General features: G+C 44.8%; 1 protein-coding gene across 3 annotated transcripts in view; it reads left to right on the top strand.

Moving 5' to 3' along the window:
• The first annotated feature begins 7,328 nt into the window (after nt 1–7,328).
• TRIM36 (tripartite motif containing 36) overlaps nt 7,329–20,804 on the top strand; it is a 30,068-nt gene continuing 16,592 nt past the window's right edge. The window contains exons 1-3 of one of the 3 annotated variants that reach the window (XM_054397684.1): nt 7,329–7,391; nt 16,769–17,003; nt 19,743–19,772. In XM_054397684.1, the coding sequence (XP_054253659.1) occupies nt 7,329–7,391; nt 16,769–17,003; nt 19,743–19,772 (328 nt within the window). Of the gene's footprint in view, nt 7,392–15,664; nt 15,692–16,768; nt 17,004–19,742; nt 19,773–20,804 lie in introns of those variants that run through there. The other 2 variants (XM_054397685.1, XM_054397686.1) reach the window with 2 other exon arrangements.

The following is a 20,804-nucleotide window of genomic DNA, read 5'->3' as shown; positions in this document are numbered from 1 at the left end:
AAGAGGAAAGCAGGAAAGAATGTTAGAAGACCTGCCTGGATGAAAAAGAAGCTCCTGGACACACTGTCACACAAAAAGAAATTCTACAGGGAGTGGAAGAAAGGACAGCTAGAGTGGAGGCATATAAGGAAGCAGCCCTAGCAGCAAGAAACCTGGTTAGAAAAGCTAAAGCTCAGCTAGAATTAAATTTAGCCAGGGAGATCAAGGGGAATGGCAAAAATTACTATAGATATATTACTTGTGAAAAGAAGACTAGGGAAGGTGTGGACCCCCTCAGAAAGGAAACAGGTGAGCTCGTGACAAGTGACATGGAGAAGGCTGAGGTTCTCAATGGCTTATTTACCTCAATCTTCACTGGCAAGGGCTCCAGCCGCAGTCCTGGAATAATGGAAGATAATGGCAGGGACTGGAAAAAGGAACTGCTCATTGTGAGTGAAGATCAGGTTCGTGACCATCTGAAGAACCAGAAAGTGTTCAAGTCCATGGGACCCAATGAGATACACCCAGGGGTGCTGAGGGAACTGGCAGATGAGGTCGCTAAACTGCTCTCTATTACATTCCAAAAGTCATGGCAGTCTGGGGAGGTCTCCATTGACTGGAAAAGGGGAAACATAACTCCCATTTTCAAAAAGGGGAAGAAGGATGACCCAGGGAACTATAGGTCATTCAGTCTCACCTCTGTGCTGGGTGAGATCATGGAGCAGATCCTCCTGGAGGCACTGCTGAGGCAGAATAATAATGAAGAGGTGATTTGGTATAATCATCATGGCTTCACCAAGGGCAAATTGTGCCTGACAAACCTGGTGGCCTTCTATGACAAGGTCACAACATTAATAGATGAAGGCTGAGCAACTAACGTCATTTACCTGGACCTGAGCAAAGTCATTGACACTGTCCCATACAACATCCTGGTCTCCAAGCTGGTAAAGTCTGGATTTGATGGATGGACCATTCAGTAGGTAAAGAACTGGCTTGGTGGCCCCACCCAAAGAGTGGCTGTCAATGGCTCCATGTCCCAGTGGAGGCCAATGACAAGTGGAGTCCCTCAGGGATCAGTCCTGGGACCAGTCTTGTTCAACATCTGTGTTGGCGACATGGACAGTGGCATTGAGTGCACCCTCAGCAAGTTTGCTGATGACACCAAGCTGTGTGGTGCAGCGGACACCCTGGAGGGAAGGGATGGCATCCAGAGGGACCTTGACAGGCTGGAGACGTGGGCTCATTATAACCTCATGAGGTTCAACAAGACCAAATGCAAGGTCCTGCCTCTGGGTCGGGGCAATCCCAAGCAAAAATCATGTCTGGGCAGTGACTGGCTTGAGAGCAGCCTTGACGAAAAGAACTTGGGAGCGCTGGTGGATGTGAAGCTCAACATGAGCCAGCAGTGTGCACTTGCAGCCCAGAAAGCCAATCACATCCTGGGCTGTGTCAAGAGAAGCATAGCCAGCAGGTTGAGGGAGGTGCTATGGTGAGAGCTGGAGAGCTCTGGTGTGATCTCTCTCTTCTGGTGAGACCCCACCTGGAGTGCTGTGTCCAGTGCTGAAGACCCTATTAAGAAAGAATCTGGACGTGCTGGAATGTGTCCAGAGAAGGGCCATGAGGATGATCAGAGGGCTGGAGCACCTCTCCTATGAGACTGAGATAGATGGGGCTGTTCAGTCTGGAGAAGAGAAGGTTCCGAGAAGACCTTATTGTGGCCTTCCAGTGTCTGAATGGGGCCTAGAAGAAAGCTGGTGAGCAACTTTTTAGGGTGTCATGTAGTGATAAGACTAGGGAGAATGGAAAAAAAAATTAAATGGTTAGATTCTTCCTAACATCAGATTGGATGTTAGGAAGAAGTTTTTCGCCATAAGGGTGGTGAGACACTGGGACAGGTTGCCCAGGGAGGTGGTGGAAGCCCCATCCCTGGAGGTTTTTAAGGCCAGGCTGGATGTGGGTCTGGGCAACCTGATCTAGTGTGAGGTGTCCCTACCCATGGCAGGGGGATTGGAACTAGATGATCCTTGAGGTCCAATTCCAACAGTTCTGTGATTCTAGGAAAAGGAAGAAAAGTGTGAAAAGCAATTGTGTATCTGCAATTTATGTGGAACAGATCATAGAATCACAGAGTGCCCTGGATTGTAAGGCACCTTTAAAGGTCATGTAGTCCAACATCCCTGTAGTAAGCAGAGACAACCCCAATTAGATCAGGTTGCTCAGAGCCCCATCAAGCCTGACCTTCAATGTCTCCAAGGATGGGGCCTCCAACACCTCCCTGGGTAACCTGTTTCAGTGTTACATCCCGCCTCATAGTAAAGAATTTCCTCCTAATGCCTAATCAAAATCTACCCTTCTCTAGTATAAAACTATTGCCTCTTGTCCTAGTGCTAAAGGCCTTTTCAAATGATTCTTCCTCAGCTTTCTTGTAGACCCTCTTCTGATACTGGAAGGCTCCTATAAGATCTCTCTGAAGCCTTCTCTTCTCCAGGCTGAACAGACCCAACTCCCTCAGCCTGTTCTAGTAGCAGAGGTGTTCCAATCCTCTGGTCATTTTTGTGGCCCTCTTCTGGATCATCTCCATCAGGTCCCTGTCCTTCTTCTCCCCACATTTGGACTCAGGACTATACATTAGGTCTCACCATAGCAGAGTGGCAGAATCACCTCTTCTAAACTGCTGCCCATGTTTCTTTTGATGCCCAGGAAGTGCTTGTCCTTCTGTGCTGCAAGTGCACATTGCTGAACCATGTCCAGCTTTTCGTCCATCAGTAGCCCCAAGTCCTTCTCTGTAGGGCTGCTCCCTATCACATCATTCCCCAGACAGTATTGACAATAAGGATTGTCCCAAAGCAGGTGCAGGAACTTGCAGTTGGCCTTGTTGAACCTCATGAGGTTCACCTGGGTCTACTTCACTAGTTTGTCCAGGTCTCTCTAGATGACATCTCATCCCTCTGGCATATTGACCACTCCACTCAGCCTGGAGTCATCTGCAAACTTGCTAGAGGGTGCATTCAATCCTACTGTCTATGTCATTGATGAAGATTTTTAAACAATACTGGTCCCAGCTGTCATGGTAGGGCCATGACGTGTCCCAGGACAAACCCAGAGAGGCCTTAAGATGTCTAGACAAGGTCCCTTTCTCTCCTCTCCTTCCTGCAGAAAAACAGGGCAATGCAGGAAAAGGAACAAAGGGGACAGGAATTTTGCCTGTCTGGTAAACAAGATGTTTATCTGGGGTGAGTGCAATTAAGCTGACCACTGTTCTCCCAGATACAAGGTCTTTGCTTCTGCCTTTTAGGGTTGTAGCCTGGCAGAATGCCTTTCCATTGGCCATCTACACGTTAGCCTCAGTGCCCCATTGGACCAATTGATCTCTGGCATTTTGTATATATACAAGTGACTTGGTAGTCACCCTTGCCTTGCCTTGCCTTGCTTCAAACCTTGCTTCAAGTCTACTTGGACCCGTCTCGTAGAAGCTGCCTCGAGTTGCCCTGCCCTGCCTCGAGTGCCTGGGATAAAGCCACGAGCCATACACATGCAAGTCGGAGAAGCCACGAGCCTAGAAGCCGAAGCCACCTAGCCTGCTTCCCCTTGCCACTAGAATCATGCCGTGCCTCAGTTTATCCAGAAACCAAGCAAGCGCCTGTCACAACAAGTGTCGTTAACTGCCTGCCATCTGCTGAAGCCAGATCAGCCTGGGACCACGCAGTGAACTCTTCTTGCCAGCAATCTGCTGTGCCGCACCGTACAAGAGCACCCCAAAGCTAACACAGCAGCAGCAGCACCCCCCATGTGGGCAAACCCAGCTGTGAGTAATTAATTCATTGCCCTTTGGGTTTAAAGGTTGTTACTGAGCCTTCCCCTGCTGTAATCGAATGCTATCTGCTCTTGGGGACTTTCTCTTTCCAAGTTGTTGCCTCCTAATTTGGATAGAATAGTTTGTATTTGCCCTAAGACTGCATATTCCTATTGTAAATATATCTTCCAACTGTACAACAATCCTATTCAACGAGTTTTGGCATATTTTTATTAATAAAGGGTTACTATGTTTATTAATACCCATTTGCCATATAATTTATTATTGTTGTGAGGGTAATTAATAAATAATATTCCCCCCTCAACAACAACACCAGTATGGACCCCTGATGAAGATGCTCCCAGCTATTTCTGACATACAATCTAACTCAGTAAAGGTTGTATAAAACACAGCAACCAGTTACCAAGAGTGGTGAAAGGCCACCAGCTGCCACACAAAGCTTCTCCATCTGTCTCTGGCCATCCAAGTGCACATTCCCCTGTCAGTCTGCAGCCACTCAAGACAAAGGCTAGCATAAACTATCTTCCATCTGAAAGTACGTAAACAGAAGTCCTCAGAATGGCTTGATATTTGCTGCAGAGAATAGTCCCAAATTCCTAGCTAGTCTGGATCTCTGCCCAGGCTTGCAGAACTCTGCAGAATTATACCCATCTGCAGGGCCGATGGCAGAGAGCACTGTCATACAGAAGCCAGGCTCATCCAAGCAAAAGCTACTTGGTAGGATGCCATTGCCAAAGCTGTGAAATCAGTGGAAAAGCTGTTTGTGGCATCCTCCTTTTTGCCTGTCATTGGCAGCCACCCAAACCTGGACTACTAATAGACCTAATGCTGAAACTAAACCACTGTAAGAAAAGAGCATGAAAAAATGATCAGCTTCTCCCATCTCCCATATCCTTCTTGCCCTGGTTGACTTCTTGTCGTAAGGCACATTTACATCTCTTCACATTTATTGAGCACTCTCATCAGAACCACAGCACTCCTCTGCTCTGCAGGACGTGACAACTCAGCTGTAATTGATGTGTTGATCAATTTATAGAAGGACGGCATGGGAGGGCAATTGGGAATCATCATCTCTGTCTCAAGCCTTTGAATTTCAGCCCAGACTGGCTGTAGCCTACAATGTGTTGCACAAAGTAAAGCAAAGAAAAAAAAAATCGCACTGGTGCAGAAAAGAAATCATGAGACAGTGGCCAGAAATTCAGAGTGCATCGTTCAAAATACCATTGTGATTCATAGCCCAAGAACACAAGACACAGGCATCAAATTTGGAGCAGGTACATAGTGGGTCCACCAGGGCAGCCCCTTCTCTCATAGGCTTTGAGAGATGGTTGTTGGGGGTCTTTTTACATGAACATAACAAAACTCCAGTGAGATTCAGGTGAAGACATGCCTCCAGCTGAAAGGGTTCCAGTGAAATAAACTGCTGCATGTTGTCTTCTTGCGCTGTGGAGCAGAATGGGTTGCAATTTCCTTGGCTTTTCACAAAGCCTGTCATTACTGAGCGATTAGGTCAAAGGTGTATTTGCTGCTCAGTACTGGTTATCAGCTGGAGATTCACTCTGATAACATAGCACAAACTTCTTTGATGCAGGAGTGCCACTCTTGCTGAGGCTGCAAACATCATCACAGTGTCCTGTCAATGACTACTGAACTTGAGCAGCCTGGGAGAACTGAGGCACTCCCTCAGGCACTTTCTCGCCCCAGCCTTGGCCATCCCTGCTCTCTGACAGTGCTCAGCACTGACTCGAAATTACACTAGCAAAAATTTCCTACATGAATGCCATTTGGTGAGCTGGAACTAGATTAGAGAAGCAAAATATCACATACTGAGTTAAATAATGTATGAAGGACCTTTCAGCTGCATGGTTGAAGAGAGCTGGCTGTCCCCTGCACTGCTGCCAGATGTTTATTCTTGGGCTGTTTACACAAAAGTGATATGTGGAATGCTTAAAGCCTGTCTATATTCCAATAATGAGCTATTTGATTAATGAGTCATCTGATACATATAATTGTACTGTATCTAGTAACAGAAAAGTCTGGTAGCTATTCATGAGTCCTATTTCCTGGGAAAGAAATGGTATATTGTTTCAGAAAGTAACCTGTAGAGAGAATCTGGGATAACATTACTACCGTATCAGTATGCTTAGGAAATAACAGCCTCTGAGGGGATACACTATACTGTTATTAAACACCCGTTGGTATGTTTTCACCACACAGAGGTGATGTGCTCCATGGGCTACCTGATAGCTGCAGCATAAGGCTGACTCGTCCTCTTCCACCTCTCAGTTTGGGAGAGAGCTCGTGAAAGAGGAGTATACTAGCTGTTCACTCACCTGTCTCTCTCCCCCAGGGTCTTGGAGGTGGCTGGGGCCCTTGGGTTTGGGACAGTTTGAGATCAGAGGAGAAAGAAATGAGCCAGGTGTAGGCTGAATTGACCTTTGGTTCCTCTACCAGAGGCAAGCTATTGTAGCATCACGGAGTGGAGACAGACATGGAGCAGGAATGTGATGTCCGCAAGGTCTCACACACCATTACCCAGCAATTCTGTGGGGGCCCCTTGCCCACTGTGTCTTGGTGGAGTTTTGCAGTGTGTCTTCTAGTAGCTGTCCCTCTTACCTGATGTGAACATTTCAACAGGCCCTGAGGGCTGACTTTCTCCAGCAATGCAGGGGCCTTCCTTGAGTTACTGGTTCCAGTCCTGCCACAGCTGTATACAGATATGTTATATCCATCTCATCCCACACAGCAGAATCAGGCCTCAAATGCTGGAAAAGAGATGATAGGAAGTTTTCTTCCTCTTTGAGTTACCCCACAGACATGCCACACACCAAGTGCAAACATATGAGGCAGACCATACATGCAATTATGTACATTACATTAGTAGGCACTTTGGCCATTTCATAGAATCACAGAAACATTCAGGTTGGAAAAGACCCTCAGGATCACCAAGTCCAACTGATAACCCTACTTGATAAAGTTCACCCCTAAACCATATCCCCAGGCACCACATCCAAACAACCTTTAAACACATCTGGGGTTGGTGACTCAACCACCTCCCTGGGCACTCATTCCAATGCTTGACCACTTTTTCTGTGAAAAATTTTTTACTAATGTCCAGTTTAAACCTACACAGTTGTAGCTTGAGGCCATTCCCTCTTGTTCTATCACTAATTACCTGTGAGAAGAGACCCGCACCAGCCTCTCTACTACATCCTTTCATGTAGTTGTAGAGAGCAACGAGCTCTCCCCTCAGCCTTCTTTTTTCCAAACTAAACAGTCCCAGCTCCCTCAGTTGTTCCTCATAAGATTTATTCTCCAGGCCCTTCACCAGCTTCGTTGTCCTCCTTGATGTGCCCTGCCCACTTGCCCGCACTGCTGCTGGGGTGCGAGGTTTTCATGGGCAACCGTCGGTCCCTTGAGCATCATCCACGGGGGGGTGATGGGTAGGGAGCGGAGGCGGGCAGAGCATCTTTCGCACACCGGCGGCTCCCCGCGGATAGCGGCGGGGCAGCTGCTCCCCCTGGAGCGTGGGGCCATGGCGGTGGCTTCGGACAGCAGCCGGTTCGGCTACATCTTGGACCTGCTGAAGCGGGACAAGGTAGGGGCGGCGCGGCCATGAACTCACCCGTGCGGGGATCCCCGGCTGCAGCGTGCCGGCGCGGCGGCCTCGTAGCCATCCTCGGGAAGCCCGGGCAGGCGTGGGGAAGCTGCAGCGCCAGGAGCGACGTGCCACTGGGCAGGCTGCTGGAGGGTAGAGTTGGTTCCTTCCTTAAATATTTGCGGTGGGGGCTGGAACTTATCTTTAGAGCTGATGTACTTCAAAGACTCGCCTAACATTTTGCCACACGCTTCCGAGGCTGTGGGATGAAAACATAAAAAAATTTAAAAAAAAAAAAAAAAGTGAGTGTCATCCAGCCTGCCACAGTTAAGTATCTGATGTTGTCACAACCCTTTACTGTACGTGTGGGAGTTTGTCCTCCGTGGTGCATCTATGTCAGTCTATTAACGAGGGGCTTTTTCTGTTATCCACAGCTGGATTGCCTGTGGACACAGCTGGAGTGAAAAGTGTTGCCCCCAGGAAATGACTCAGACTTTGCAAATATTTTGAGGGAAACTAGCATGTGTTTTTCTTATATAAGGGAGGGGGGATTCAAACTTCTTGTATTTGTGATCTGCTTACATATGAAAACAAGAATGCCTTATCTGCCATCCCTATAAAGACTCTACTACGGTGTGTGAAAAAAAAAAAAAACAAACACAAAGTAGTCATGGTATTTTTAAACTTGAAAATAAGTGGGTCAAACAGTGGTGTTAATGGAAAGATTGTTTGTTCTGAATACTTTCTAGTTTATCTCCAGAGGCTACCTTCAAACCATGATTTTGTGCCCACCCTTCCTTCTCTTCCCGCTTCTTGATTTTCACTTCTAAAAGTCATGGATAAACCTTTAGAGTGGGTGACAGAGGAGTTTCTGCTTCTCCTTGTGTGGGAATATCCATGCCTGGGCCTCCAAAGGAAAAGACATCAAAATTCTTTCTCCTGTCCATTTTACACAATACACAATATCATAAAGGGTTTCAGGCAAGAAACCCTTCTTGCCAGTGATTTCACTGTAAGAGGGTGCTACATCTGCCATTCTCTTAACAGTTAAACAGGCTGTGTTGATAGCTTCAATCAGCAGCCCTCTGTAAAGAGCATATGGTTTGGTAGACAGTGAGTCAGCACAGTAAGTGTGAAATATGCTTGTTTATTATAAACAGTGCCATTGTTTATACATAGAGCTTTGCATGTCAAGACAGATCCTCAGAGGCATTTGTTGCACTTACATAAGGGAGAACAGTATCAGTTGTGTGACCTTCACAGACTTTCCATAGTGGTGATCAGTACTTGAGGCTCTCTAAGTGCCAGCTCTGAGACCTCTTGTTCTTCACATTTTCCATTTGCATGTCTTTACTTCCAGACTGGGGCTTTATATTATAGCCCCTTTGTAGTTTATTGATGTTATCCAGCAGCTTGGAGATATTCTGCTAGGATAGATCAGCAGTTTTCTCAGGTGCCAGCACAAGAACTCTTCTGGATGCTAAAATGTATTTGCTTAGGGGCTGGGTATTGATGCTTACAGGTGCCAGCATTCCTATTTTCCCTTTCCTATTCTCCCACGTTAATACAGCTTTTGCAAGAAATCCTGAGAGCTAAACATGCTTTGAATTAACTGCTAAGAATCTGGCTTCTGCTGACAAAAATTTCTACAGAATCAGGACATGATAACAATACTTTACACTGGCATGCTCACCTCCCACTGTGTAGGCTCTCAACAGGTGTCACACATCAGCTCTGAGATGCTGGGCCCATGATCTCTTTTGGCATCCATGTTGGTTTTCCACTCAGCTTGCAGCCTCTGTCAGGCCTCTCAAACAAGGCAAATCATTACATACTGCTTTTCCCTGGGGGAATGTCACTTTGAAAACCTGTGATCTCTTTTAATGCTCTGTGCTGATTGTCCTCCTGTGACTGGTTCAGATACACAACTTGCACATTGTACCTGGAACAGGCAGATGCATGTGTAAAACTTTTAGCCCAGATAAGACTTGTGTAATCCATATATCCATGACATCTGTTTAGGCTCACTGCTGTACGCTGTGAGAAATTCTGAGCCTCTGGGGCACCTGTTACAAATGTCACAGCAGTATCTGAGCACTCCACAATACCCCTGTGAGATAGATCAACAATTAATTTAATTTTGTATCAGAGGCATTGAGGCAGAAGGAGATTGTATTACCTTCTTTCAGGACTCTGAAATCCCAGTTCAAATCACAACAAAGATGGACACTCACTTGTCTCAAAATGACATAGGATTCCAGAAATGTTTTCAAGTTTTTGTTGTTTTGGTTTTGGTTTTTTTTTTTTTTTTTTTTTTTTTTTTTTTATGGTGGGGCTGGGGAGGTGGGGATGGTGGTTTTTGGTTGTTTTTTTTTTTCCCCTCTCTAAGTTTGCTTTTTCAGCAAACACATGAACATTCCTACAATTACTTATCTTCACTCTGCTCAAAATCAGTTTACTTGCATAATGCATGCTTTCTTCATTGGAATGCATCTTCTTTTCTTGTAGAGTTAACTACAAAGTTAACACTTTCTAGATTCTGTAAAGAAATAGTTGTATTTGTTAGTGTAACTGATACCAATACTTGTTATCCACTTGGTAGAACCATTTTCCATTTTTTTCCTGTAAGTCGAATAAAATCAATGAACCAATATGAACTGATGTGAATTTCAGAGATGCTAGCGATACTGACACTTTTTACTGGCACTGGTCCTTTTTACTAACTCTTGATTTCATTGAAATAAGGATCTTTTAATCAAACTCCTCATTCTCTCTGGTTTTTTTCCCCTCACTTGTTTGCTTTGGTTTGCCATCTGTTCTTACCAAGAAACTTACTTGTGATTGTTTATGTGATTCATAAGGAACAGCTTCAGAATAATTTCTCCAGAGCAAGCATTTAGAGAAAGAGATACCACTAAATACAATCCATAAAACCTGTATGGTGGGAATCTGAAAAGTATGTAAAAATAATTTCAAGTGCATTTCAAATTCTGCATACTCTCTCTTCTAGACCCTGCAGGTGAAACTGATTTCTGCCCTCCCTTCTGCCTGGTTTCACATATTGACTGATCTACATTTCTCTTGTCATAGCACTTCAGCTTTTTTCCAAGTGAGAGTAAGAGATAGAACTAGTCAGGCGTACAAAAAACAAATTGCATGAAGAACTGGAGAGAGGAAATGCAACAAACTTTACTAGCAGCTATGGAGGTGGACAGGGTGTTCTGGGCTGCGTGATAGGGAACTTTGACTTTCCTGACATTTGCTATAAATAAAATAGAGCAGAGAGGCAGTAGTCCCAGAGGTTCCTAGTGTGTGGAGGATAGCACAGCTGGTGATGGAGACAGCTAGGGCAGATGCTCTGCTGGACCTGCTGTTTTCAAACTGAGGACATGTGAGTGTTGTAATGGGTGGGGGCCATCTTTGGCACAGCAATCATGAAATGGCAGAGGTCTCAGTTGTTGGAGAAGTAAAGAGACTTTCTGCAGGCAAACGTTGGTCTGTTTTGGAGACTGGCAGTCCTAAAGGGCCAAGGAGTCCAGGAAGTCTGAACGCTCTTCAAGAGGGAAGCCTTAAAGGTGCAGGCAAAGGCCCTCTCCATGTGCAGAAATACCAAATTGTAGACAAGAAGTCCAGCCTGGCTGAGCAGGAAGATCTCACTGACACCCAGTGAAAAAAGGGAAACTTTGGAAGTCTTTGAAAGAAAGGGCAGGCCACTCAGGAGGACTACAAAGCTGTTGCAAGGCTATGCATAGAGAAAAACAGAGAGGCCAAAGCCCAACTGGAATTTAATCTGGCTTCAGTTGTTAAAGAGGACAAGAAATGTTTCTACAAGTATATTAGTAACAAAAGGAGGACTAAGGGGAATCTCTGTCCTTTGTTGGATGCAAGGGTGGACACAGTGGTAAAGGATGAGGGAAAAGCTGAGATATTCAATATATTCTTAGCCTTGTTTTTTAGTAAGAGGACTAGTTGTTTGCCAGAAAAAACATCTCTCTGAGCTAGAAGATAGGGATGGGGAGTAGAATGAACCCTCCACAGCCTAAGAGGAGATGGTTAGTGACCTTCTGCACCACTTACACATACACAGGGTAGGAGTACTGAGACAACTGATGGAAATGCTCCCCAAGCCACTTTCCATCATTTACCAGCAGTCTTGGGTAACAATGGAAGTGCCAGCTGACTGGAGATTGGCAAATGTGAAGCTTATCTACGAGAAGAGCTGGAAGGGAACTACAGACCTGTCTGTCTGACCTTGGTGCTGGAGAAGGTCCTGGAGCAGATCATCTTGAGTGCCATTATGCAGCATGTGTCCTGCAACTAAGTGATCAGGCCCAGGCAGCATGGGTTCATGAAGGTCCTGCTTGACAAACCTGATCTTTTGTGACAAGAAGACCTGCTTTGTGGATGAGGGAAAGGTTGTAGATGTTGTTTACCTGGACTTTAATAAAGCCTTTGACACTTTCTCCCACAGCATCCTCCTGGAGAAACTGACTGCTCATGGCTTGGATGGGTAGCTTCTTTGCTGGGTAAAAAACTGCCTGGATGATCAGTCCCAGAGAGTTGTGATGAATGGAGTGAAATCCATTTGGTGGCTGGTCACTGGTGATTTTTCACAGGCTCATGACTGGGGCCAGTTCTGTTTCATATCTTTGTCAGTGATATGGACAAGGGGACTGAGTGCACTCTCAGTAAGTTTGCAGATGACACTAAGCTAGGAGGGAAGGTTGATCTGCTTGAGGGTAGAAAGGCTCTAGAGAGGGACCTAGACAGACTGGATTGATGGGCTGAAGCAAAATGTATGAGATTCCAAAAGGCCAAGTATTGTGTCCTGCACTTTGGTGACAATAATGCCATGCAATACTATGGGCTTAGGGCAGAGTGGCTGGAAAGCTGCATGGCAGAGAAAGACTTGAGGGTCTGAGCCAACAGTGAGCCCAGGTGATGAGTAAGGCCAACAGCATCCTGGCCTGCATCAGGAGCAGTGTGACCAGCAGCACCAGGGAAGTAATTGTACTTAGCACTGGTGAGGCTGCACCCCTAATATTGTGTTCACTTTTGGGGCTTTCCTACAAGAGAGACACTGAAGTGCTGTAGCATATCTAGAGAAGGGGAAGAAAGATGGTAAAGGGTCTGGAGAACAAGTCTTATGAGGAGAAACTGAGGGAACTGGGATTGTTTAGTCTGAAGGGAAGAAGGCTCAGGGGAGACCGTGCTCTCTACAAGTAACTGAAAGGAGGTTGTTATAAGATGAATGTTGGTCACTTCTCCCTAGTAAAAAGTGGAAGGATGAGAGAAAATGGCCTCAAGTTGCATCAGGGGATGTTTAAGTTAAATATTAGAACAAACCTTTCCACTGAAAGGGTTATCAAATACTGGAATGGGCTCCCCAAGGAGGTGTTTGTATCCCCATCCTTGGAGATGTTTGAAAGACACAGAGGTGTGGTGCTGAGGGGCATGGTTTGGCAGCATACTTGGCAGAGTAAGATAATGATTGGAGTCAATGATCTTAAGGGTTTTTTCCACCCAGAATGATTCCATGGTGTTATAAACATTACATTTCCTTTCATCAAAACTTTCATCAAAACAGTAAAAAAATTGTTTCCACATATGATTATTTCCTAGTTCAGAGCTGGAGGGTATTTTGATTTGAGTGTCACATGTTTTGATAAAGCTTTTCTATTATATTCCTTTAATTTACATGGCAAGCATTTACAATGTATGGAGGGAAACAGCAGAGACCTCTGTATGGACTGTTGTCTGTAGCTGCTCTTTGGATTCCCTTGAGACTTCTACTTTGCAGGTGTCTTGGGCATGAAGCAGAGTACCATACACACGCCAGTAAGTGGAGTGAAGATGTACTGAGCCAACTTAGCACACATTGATATGTGCTAGCTACAAATCCTATCCAAAGCTGATTGCAATCCCAGTTTGACGAGTGTAGTCTTTATTGGCTCAGTACTCTGTGCATAGCAGTGGCTTGTGTGACCTTCCAAACTTGTTTGGTTCTGATGATCAGGTTATGGGAACTCACCCAGCCAAGAGGGTTATAAGTCTGTAACACATCTCTGCAGAGCAGGTAAACAAACAGAATCAGAGGATCAGGGACTGATGTTTTTCATTTTATGGTAAGAGATCCTCAAGTCATTGTTATTTTTGTTTAGAAACACCCAAGGTCTATAGGCCTTTGCTGGTTCTTCAGGGTGATACAACTGAAAGGTAGCCATCAAGAAGACAAAGATGGGCTTTACTGTACCATTAAAGACAATACAGCATAGAATGATTTGCTTTACTGTACCATCAAAGACAATATTTCTTCATACTGTTTCAAAATAGGTGACAGAGCCAAAAGGTCTTCACTCTTGTCTGCAGCTGATAGTTCGTCTGGCCTCAGATCAACCACATCTAGCAGCAACAGTGGGTAGTGTAGACAGCTAATGTAGGCAAAAGCCTGGTAATCTAGGGATAGTAGAGGTGTTTAAAGGGTACCTGCAAATCATTACACAAAATAGTTCTCCTCCCCCTCTACTCTGCCCTGGTGAGACCTCACCTGAGCATTGTGTTCAGTTTTGGGCTCCTCAGTTTAAGAGGGACAGGGATCTGCTGGAGAAGGTCCAGCAGAAGGCTACAAGGATGATTAGGGGACTGGAGCAAGTGCCTTATGAGGAGAGGCTGAGGGACCTGGGGCTTTTTAGTCTGGAAAAGAGAAGACTGAGAGGGGATTTAATAAATGTTTATAAATATCTGAGGGCTGGGTGTCAGGAGCCTCCCTGTGATAGGACAAGGAGCAATGGATGTAAGCTGCAGCACAGGAAGTTCCACCTCAACAGAAAGGGGGAACTTCTTTACTGTAAGGGTCACAGAGCACTGGAACAGGCTCCCCAGAGTGGTTGTGGAGTCTCTTTCTCTGGAGACTTTCAAGGCCTGTCTGGATGTGTTCCTCCTTAACCTGAGCTAGATTGTATGGTCCTGCTCTGGCAGGGGGGATGGACTCGATGATCAATTTGGGTCCCTTCAAACCCCTGACATCCTGTGATCCTGTGGTTGGAAAGCTGACAACTCATGTCCTTATCAACCTCTTCCTCCTTTAGTTAAGTGATATATTTAAGTTAGAATATACATACTGTGCATTACTGGCATTATCAGAATAATTTCAAGTGCATTGCTCTGTATTTTTATGAGGGTGGTTTCCAAAGTAAATGTGAAATAACATCTTTATAGTATTAGGGGAGAAAAAAAATCACCTCTGTCTTCATTTTTGAGTGTAGTTTTCCGTTCAGATGTCATGTCCAGGTCACCGAAGTACAGGTGTAAATAATAACCAAACACAAACAAGATATTTCAAACATATTTATTTTATTGACTCATAAAAAAGGCAGTTATGAGGGGAAAAAGGAACTTCTTATCCTGATGTTAGTCTTATGAATAGGCAATTTAGGGTTTGTCAAAGCAATAGCATTTCAGTAGTCCAGGCTCCATCTGTTTCAGTGAAGGAAGCCTTTTTCTGTTGTGTGACATACAGACACACTATTGCTCTCACTCTGAGTTTCCTAACTAGTGATTTTCTTCCCTTAGCCTACCGCTGTGTTAACTACAGACAGCCTTGTGTTGGCAATGGTTGCACTTGCAGCCTTGCCAGAACCTGAAAAAGCTGGAGATTTGAAAGTATTTCTGTTTACTCTAGCTGGTGGTGAAAAGCGTACTTGAGGCACCTCTCCCAAAAGAAACGCGCTGTAAAGGGAGGGTAGGAGACACAGACATGTACAACCACTTCCCCACCGCTTGTTCATCCAAGCTGCCACGAAAGCCTCCTGCTGCTTGCCTGCTACGCCCCTAAACCGCCCCGCTCATCGTGTCGCGATGTTGCAGTCCCCGGGGTCCAGCATACACCTGTGCGATATTCGCTACCGCCAACGGCAGGGCGCTGAGCGGGACACACTGAGGGCTCTCGATTACTGGCCAGGGCGGTGTTCCCAGTGCCGCATGGCAGAAGAAGAGAATGCAACAACAACTAAGGCAAAGCGCGGCAGCAGCCCCAAGATCTGCGCGGGGCGGCAGCTGGACAGCTCCGGCGGGACCGGCGCCGCGCTGCCCCCTGCAGGACCCGCCGCCCGCTCCACTGCGGGCGTGGCCACCGCCGCGCCGCGCCCGCTCGCCATTTTGCGCTGGGCGCCGCGGCTGGTCCCGCCCGTCGGGCAGCGCAACCGTCTCCCTTGCCCTCCTCTCCGTGCGCTGCCTGACGGCGCCCCGCCGGGCTGGAAGCCGCTGCCGCGGGGATGGATGCCGATCGGCTGGAGAGCCCGGTGAGCCGGCGGGGAGTCGGGGCGCGCGGCTGCTGTGTCGGGGTTTGTCATCCCCTCCGCTGTTGCGCCTTGTGCTGCTGGGGGGAGCGGTGGGTTGCGGGGGGAAGTAGGGGGTGGGGAGGTTGGCCAGCCCCTCGGTGTCCACCCGCGGCCCTATCCCGGCAGGGACAGGGAGCGGCACCGGCGGCAGCTCCGCGGTGCTGTGGCGGCGGGCAGGGCTTGTACGGGGCTCTGGAGACGGAGTTCTGCAAACGGGGCTCGGTGCGCGCAGAGGGAAACGCTCCCAGAAGCACATAAATGAACTTGGTCTAATTTTGTGGCGTGCAGAGCAGTGGAAACCCTGGAGGGAGTGAGCGGACGCTGGCCAGCCGGTGTCTGAGGGCGATGGGTAGCCGGTGTGTGCGCCCTCAACTTGATGCCCGACTGCGGTTCCGCTCGCCGTGGGCTTCCACAGCAGCCACGCCGGCTCGGAGCGCAGTGCCAGATGACTGCGGGTCACTAAGTGACTGCGGAGAACCGCACATTCACCGTCTGTTCTTTGTGCAGCAGATAAATAAATATATAATCACCGTTGCCGACTCGAACTGTTAGCCTCCGGAAGTCAAAGCAGTTTTAGCCCTTAATTGTGAATTACGGGGCAGGAAAGCCTGTTGTTTAACTAGTATGACTTTTAAAAATTTTTTGCATCTCTTCTTGAAAAGCAAGCGAGCAAGCAGAATCAAACGTATGGATCTCTACTGTTCGGAAGTACGATTGCTTTCGTTTCCCTGAATCCTTGAATGGAATTAAGACTACTCCCCTCCATCCCTCCCCTGCAATGCAGACATGACCTAATGAAATGAGTTTGCCTAGTAGCAGTGTTCATTTCAGTTGAAAGAAATGTTGTTAGTGCTTTCATAAATGTTAACTGAGATCTGTTTGCAGTGTTAACCAGAGGAGTGCTTTGAAACAGCTAAAACTGTGCAATGATTGTACTACAGACCTGGGTTTGGTGACAGACATACAGCTGTGTTGTTAAGTCTTGGTGGCTCACATCTTCTGTGCTTACACTTGTTTCTCTATCTTTCTGTCATGAAGGTTACCATTAAGGGTATTGAACGAGAGCTCATCTGCCCAGCATGCAAGGAATTATTTACTCATCCACTGATCCTTCCTTGCCAGCACAATGTCTGTCACAAATGTGTGAAAGAAATACTCTTTGCATTTGAAGACTCCTTTGCCGATGGAGGCTCTGAATCTTCTAATCAGAGTAGTCCTCGAATTAGAATCTCTGCGTCCAGCATGGACAGAATTGACAGGATTAGCAGATCAGGTATGTATCAGAATTTCTGCATTTTCCTGAATTTTTGTATTAAACAAACTTTAGCTGGATGGAATCTGCATTGGTAAAAATGTCTTCTCAGTACTCCTGACATTGTTGAAGAGATGACTTAGGGATAGTGCAAGTCTTCTACATTCTGTGACAAGGCAATATTTTTAAGGACAATGCATTTTTTTACTTCATATATAATGGATTTTTCTTTGTGGCATCCTATAAATCTTTGTAACTATTGAACCATTGTGTTTATTTATTCCTGCATTTCAGTTACATTGGGACTCAATAACATCATTTTCAATAGTGTCAACATGTAGATTTCAGCAATTATATTGCCTATAGTACTGTTAAGGCACTTCTCATGTGTTTCGGTCAGCCTAAATTCAGTAGTTTCAACTTCCTTCTGAGTCTCTTCAGAACTTGAAAATATTAGTTCTTCCCTACCCATTTCAATATGTTTCTAATAAATAGTTTTTGATGGATGATAGTTGTTGCATGGCGGCAAAATTGAAGGACAGATGACTTTAAGAAGACTATGTCAACAGTCTCTTTCAGTGTGGTCTACTCAAAGCTTTAAGGAATGCTTCACTGTAGGACTCCTTATGCTCTTTGTAACATCACACTAGAAAGATTCTTACAATTTTCTGTGTAATCCATGGAAGAGCTGATCCGCTTTTACACAGATTCATCGAAAGTACCTGGTGCATGCTATACATCTTGAAAGAAACCTTGTCTTGGCTTTTAGGCTTCCTTCTGACATAATTATTCACTTTAAATCCACACACTGCCATGTTCTGGAAGAGTCACTCACAAGAAAAACCCTAAAGCTGTATCTCAGATTTCATTTTACATTCATTCTCCCAGTTTTCAAGGTTCAGATATTTTATTTCACCCAACTGCTGAGTTGCTTGTCCTAGTACTCTTTCAAATGTTGTGTTTACTCTAACTTGGTGCATTGAGGCTTACATGATTTGAGGGAATCCCCAAGACTAATGGCCGATTATCTTCATTACAGTCCTGTTTTCTGGACAATGAACTACATGTCTCAAAAGTTACCCCAGAGCTTGCTCTGTATCAGGCAGCAGAAATTGTAGTCTAGCATGGCACAGCCCATATGGGTTCTGTGGCACAGTCTACCCTGTGCTCAGAGGAAGCAGAGCTCCCTTGGAAACCTGACATTTAATTACTACTAGATTTACAGAGTTCAGACAGCCAGTGTTGCCATCATTGTTGACTGCTTTTCTCAGAACTTTTAGTGTTACTTCTTCATGATGGCCTTAAGGACAGGGCTAGAATGACATGTTCTTGGTATTCCTGGCCACCCTGTGATACGTGCATCAAGTTGTTGCAGGAATTGTAGTCTTTAAATCCACAGTGGGCCTCAAACATTCCATAAAACTGATGGGAAGTTAGGCATGTTATCTCCTCATTTGACCTGCTAGTAACAGGACTATAAATGCTTTCCTAAAAAACTTCATGCCTATTTGATGAGTAAGAGAGGGTTGAGACCTGGAAATAATGGGCTGTCTCTTCTTTCCCCAAAGAGCACTGGGCAGATGCATGTTGCAGGAGAATCATCATCTCAGACAGTTTAAATTTGCAAAATGAAAAGACTATGAAATGAGAGCTTTGAAGAATACATTTGGGCATTCAGGTTATACTGTTTTCTCTTCTGATGTTACTGGCATTAAAGTTTCATTGCAATGTGGGGTATGAGATTTGCTCTCAGACATTTGGTACCACTGTTTAACCAGGTTGCAACTCACATTTGTACAGTATTGGCCTTGCATCTGAAATACCCATATTGTACATTACCTTGGTTAATTGTTTTGTGATCCTTAGGGGAATTTGTAATAAAACAGCTTCATAAGAGAGAAACCTTGCAAGAAAACATCTTGAAGTGGGGCCTCATATGTGTAACGAACAAACAAAAGAACATACTAGAATTTCTGTTAAGCTTGTGCAGGGTATGTCATTATCCAGACATTTTTGAAAATTGAAAGTGCATATGACACCTTCCACTGTGTGCTTTTTGTTCTTTTCCCTTAAGGAATCCTGATAGCTCCATAAGGAGTATCATCTATTTAACATTATTTTGGCATTTTGTATTTTGGCATTTAGATTCTTGAGAGGCCAGAAGGAACTGATGTACATTCAGTGTTTGTTGTGCACAGAGAGCTTTCATTTACAAATACAATTTATCTTACTGTAAAAAAGGCCGAAACTGGTAGAACTCTTTATTTTTCAGTTGAAATAGAGTTCATGTTCTTCTTAAAATCTAATGCATTGGTTTAAAACTCACACTGTTCATGTTCTGAATAAAGCAACTTTTTAATAAACTGTGTTGCATGTAAAATAAAAATAAAGGATATTTCTTGTTGCTAATCTAATTTCTCTAATGTTAATGTAATTAAAATGATACTTAATTAGAGTAAAGCAAGTAATGTGATTATGTTGATGCTTGTGCAACACTGAGGGATGATGCAGAAACTGAATGTTTCAGCTATCTCTTCCTGAGTCCCCCGCCAAATCTCTTCCTTCCCCTTTTCTCTGTTCTGCTTAAATACTACAGTTGTTTCATGTACTAGGAAAGTAAACATTCTTGCCTTTCAGCCCTGCAGTAGTTTAACAGATACAGAAGGGAAGATAGTTGATGCTTTTCATTTGAACCGTCGAAAACCAGTGGTATATCTATTTTTTTTGGTTTCTAAACAGCTTTCTGTTCATTGTTTGCAGCCTCACAGAGGAGGTCTTTTGGGTGGAGAGGTAGAGATACTTCACTTTTTGTATTGGGTAGAGGTAGTCTAGCTTTTAGATCTTGAGTTAAATATTGTTGGTTAGCTTTTCGCCAGTGGTCAAGTCCACAAAATGGGTTTTGCAGTGAGAAAAGATGCAGCAAAGGACTCCTATAAAGAAAGCTTTTCATTCTGTTTAACACTGACTTAAAGGTCAACTGGACTGGCATTCAGTTAAGGACTGGATTATATTTATTTTTCTTATGCATATGTATGACTGAACATACATTGATGAGTGCATTCTCTCATCTGTTTTAAACAAAAACCAGTCAACCCCTCCACTCCCAGGTTTTTAGTTTTCGTGAGTTTACATGCTCAAGTTGTCTTACTGGTACTGAACTGTAATTATCTGTGTTACAATTTGAGGTCATGGTTGGCCATCACTTTTAAATGGAAAGTAATACCCATTTTTCCTTGCATCTGATCCTGCTTAATTGGATAAAAAAGCAACTGACATTTGCACCATGTTAATCTGAGTAGGCAGTTCTGGCTCTGGCAGTTGAGCACATGAATGTATGAAGAAAACTATTTTAAACTGATGTAATGTTTGGCATGCTTAATGACATAGTCAGGTTGATGTATGTCTCTAAGTACATCTTACTTCCAAAACTGAGCTAATCAGAACATCTCAGACACTACATAGGCTTGTTAATGTAATTTTTTAAAATGTGATATTCTGTCAATAATGGGGATAAAAAAATCCGGAGATCTGTGTTGCCATAACATTGACAGGCACATGAGTAATCCATAGGAATATTGTGTCAAGAAAGACATGAACACAAATCTAAGTTTCACACTCAGTGAAGGACAAAGCCACTAATTGGAAGGAGAAGTTTAAATTGCCTCAGTTGAAGACTGAAAATGTCATAAAACAAATGTACCATAGGACACCATCAGAGCTCCTGGAAAGCTCTTATTGAAGAAAAAAACCCTTTATTTGGGGAAAATTAAAGTCTTGGAAAATGACATTTTGGCAGCTACTGACTGCTTTCACTGTTTTTCC

Source organism: Indicator indicator, chromosome Z (assembly GCF_027791375.1).
Source record: "Indicator indicator isolate 239-I01 chromosome Z, UM_Iind_1.1, whole genome shotgun sequence".
Lineage (NCBI taxonomy): Eukaryota > Metazoa > Chordata > Aves > Piciformes > Indicatoridae > Indicator > Indicator indicator.
Note: the sequence above shows the minus strand (reverse complement) of the source record. Positions and strands in the feature narration are given on the sequence as shown.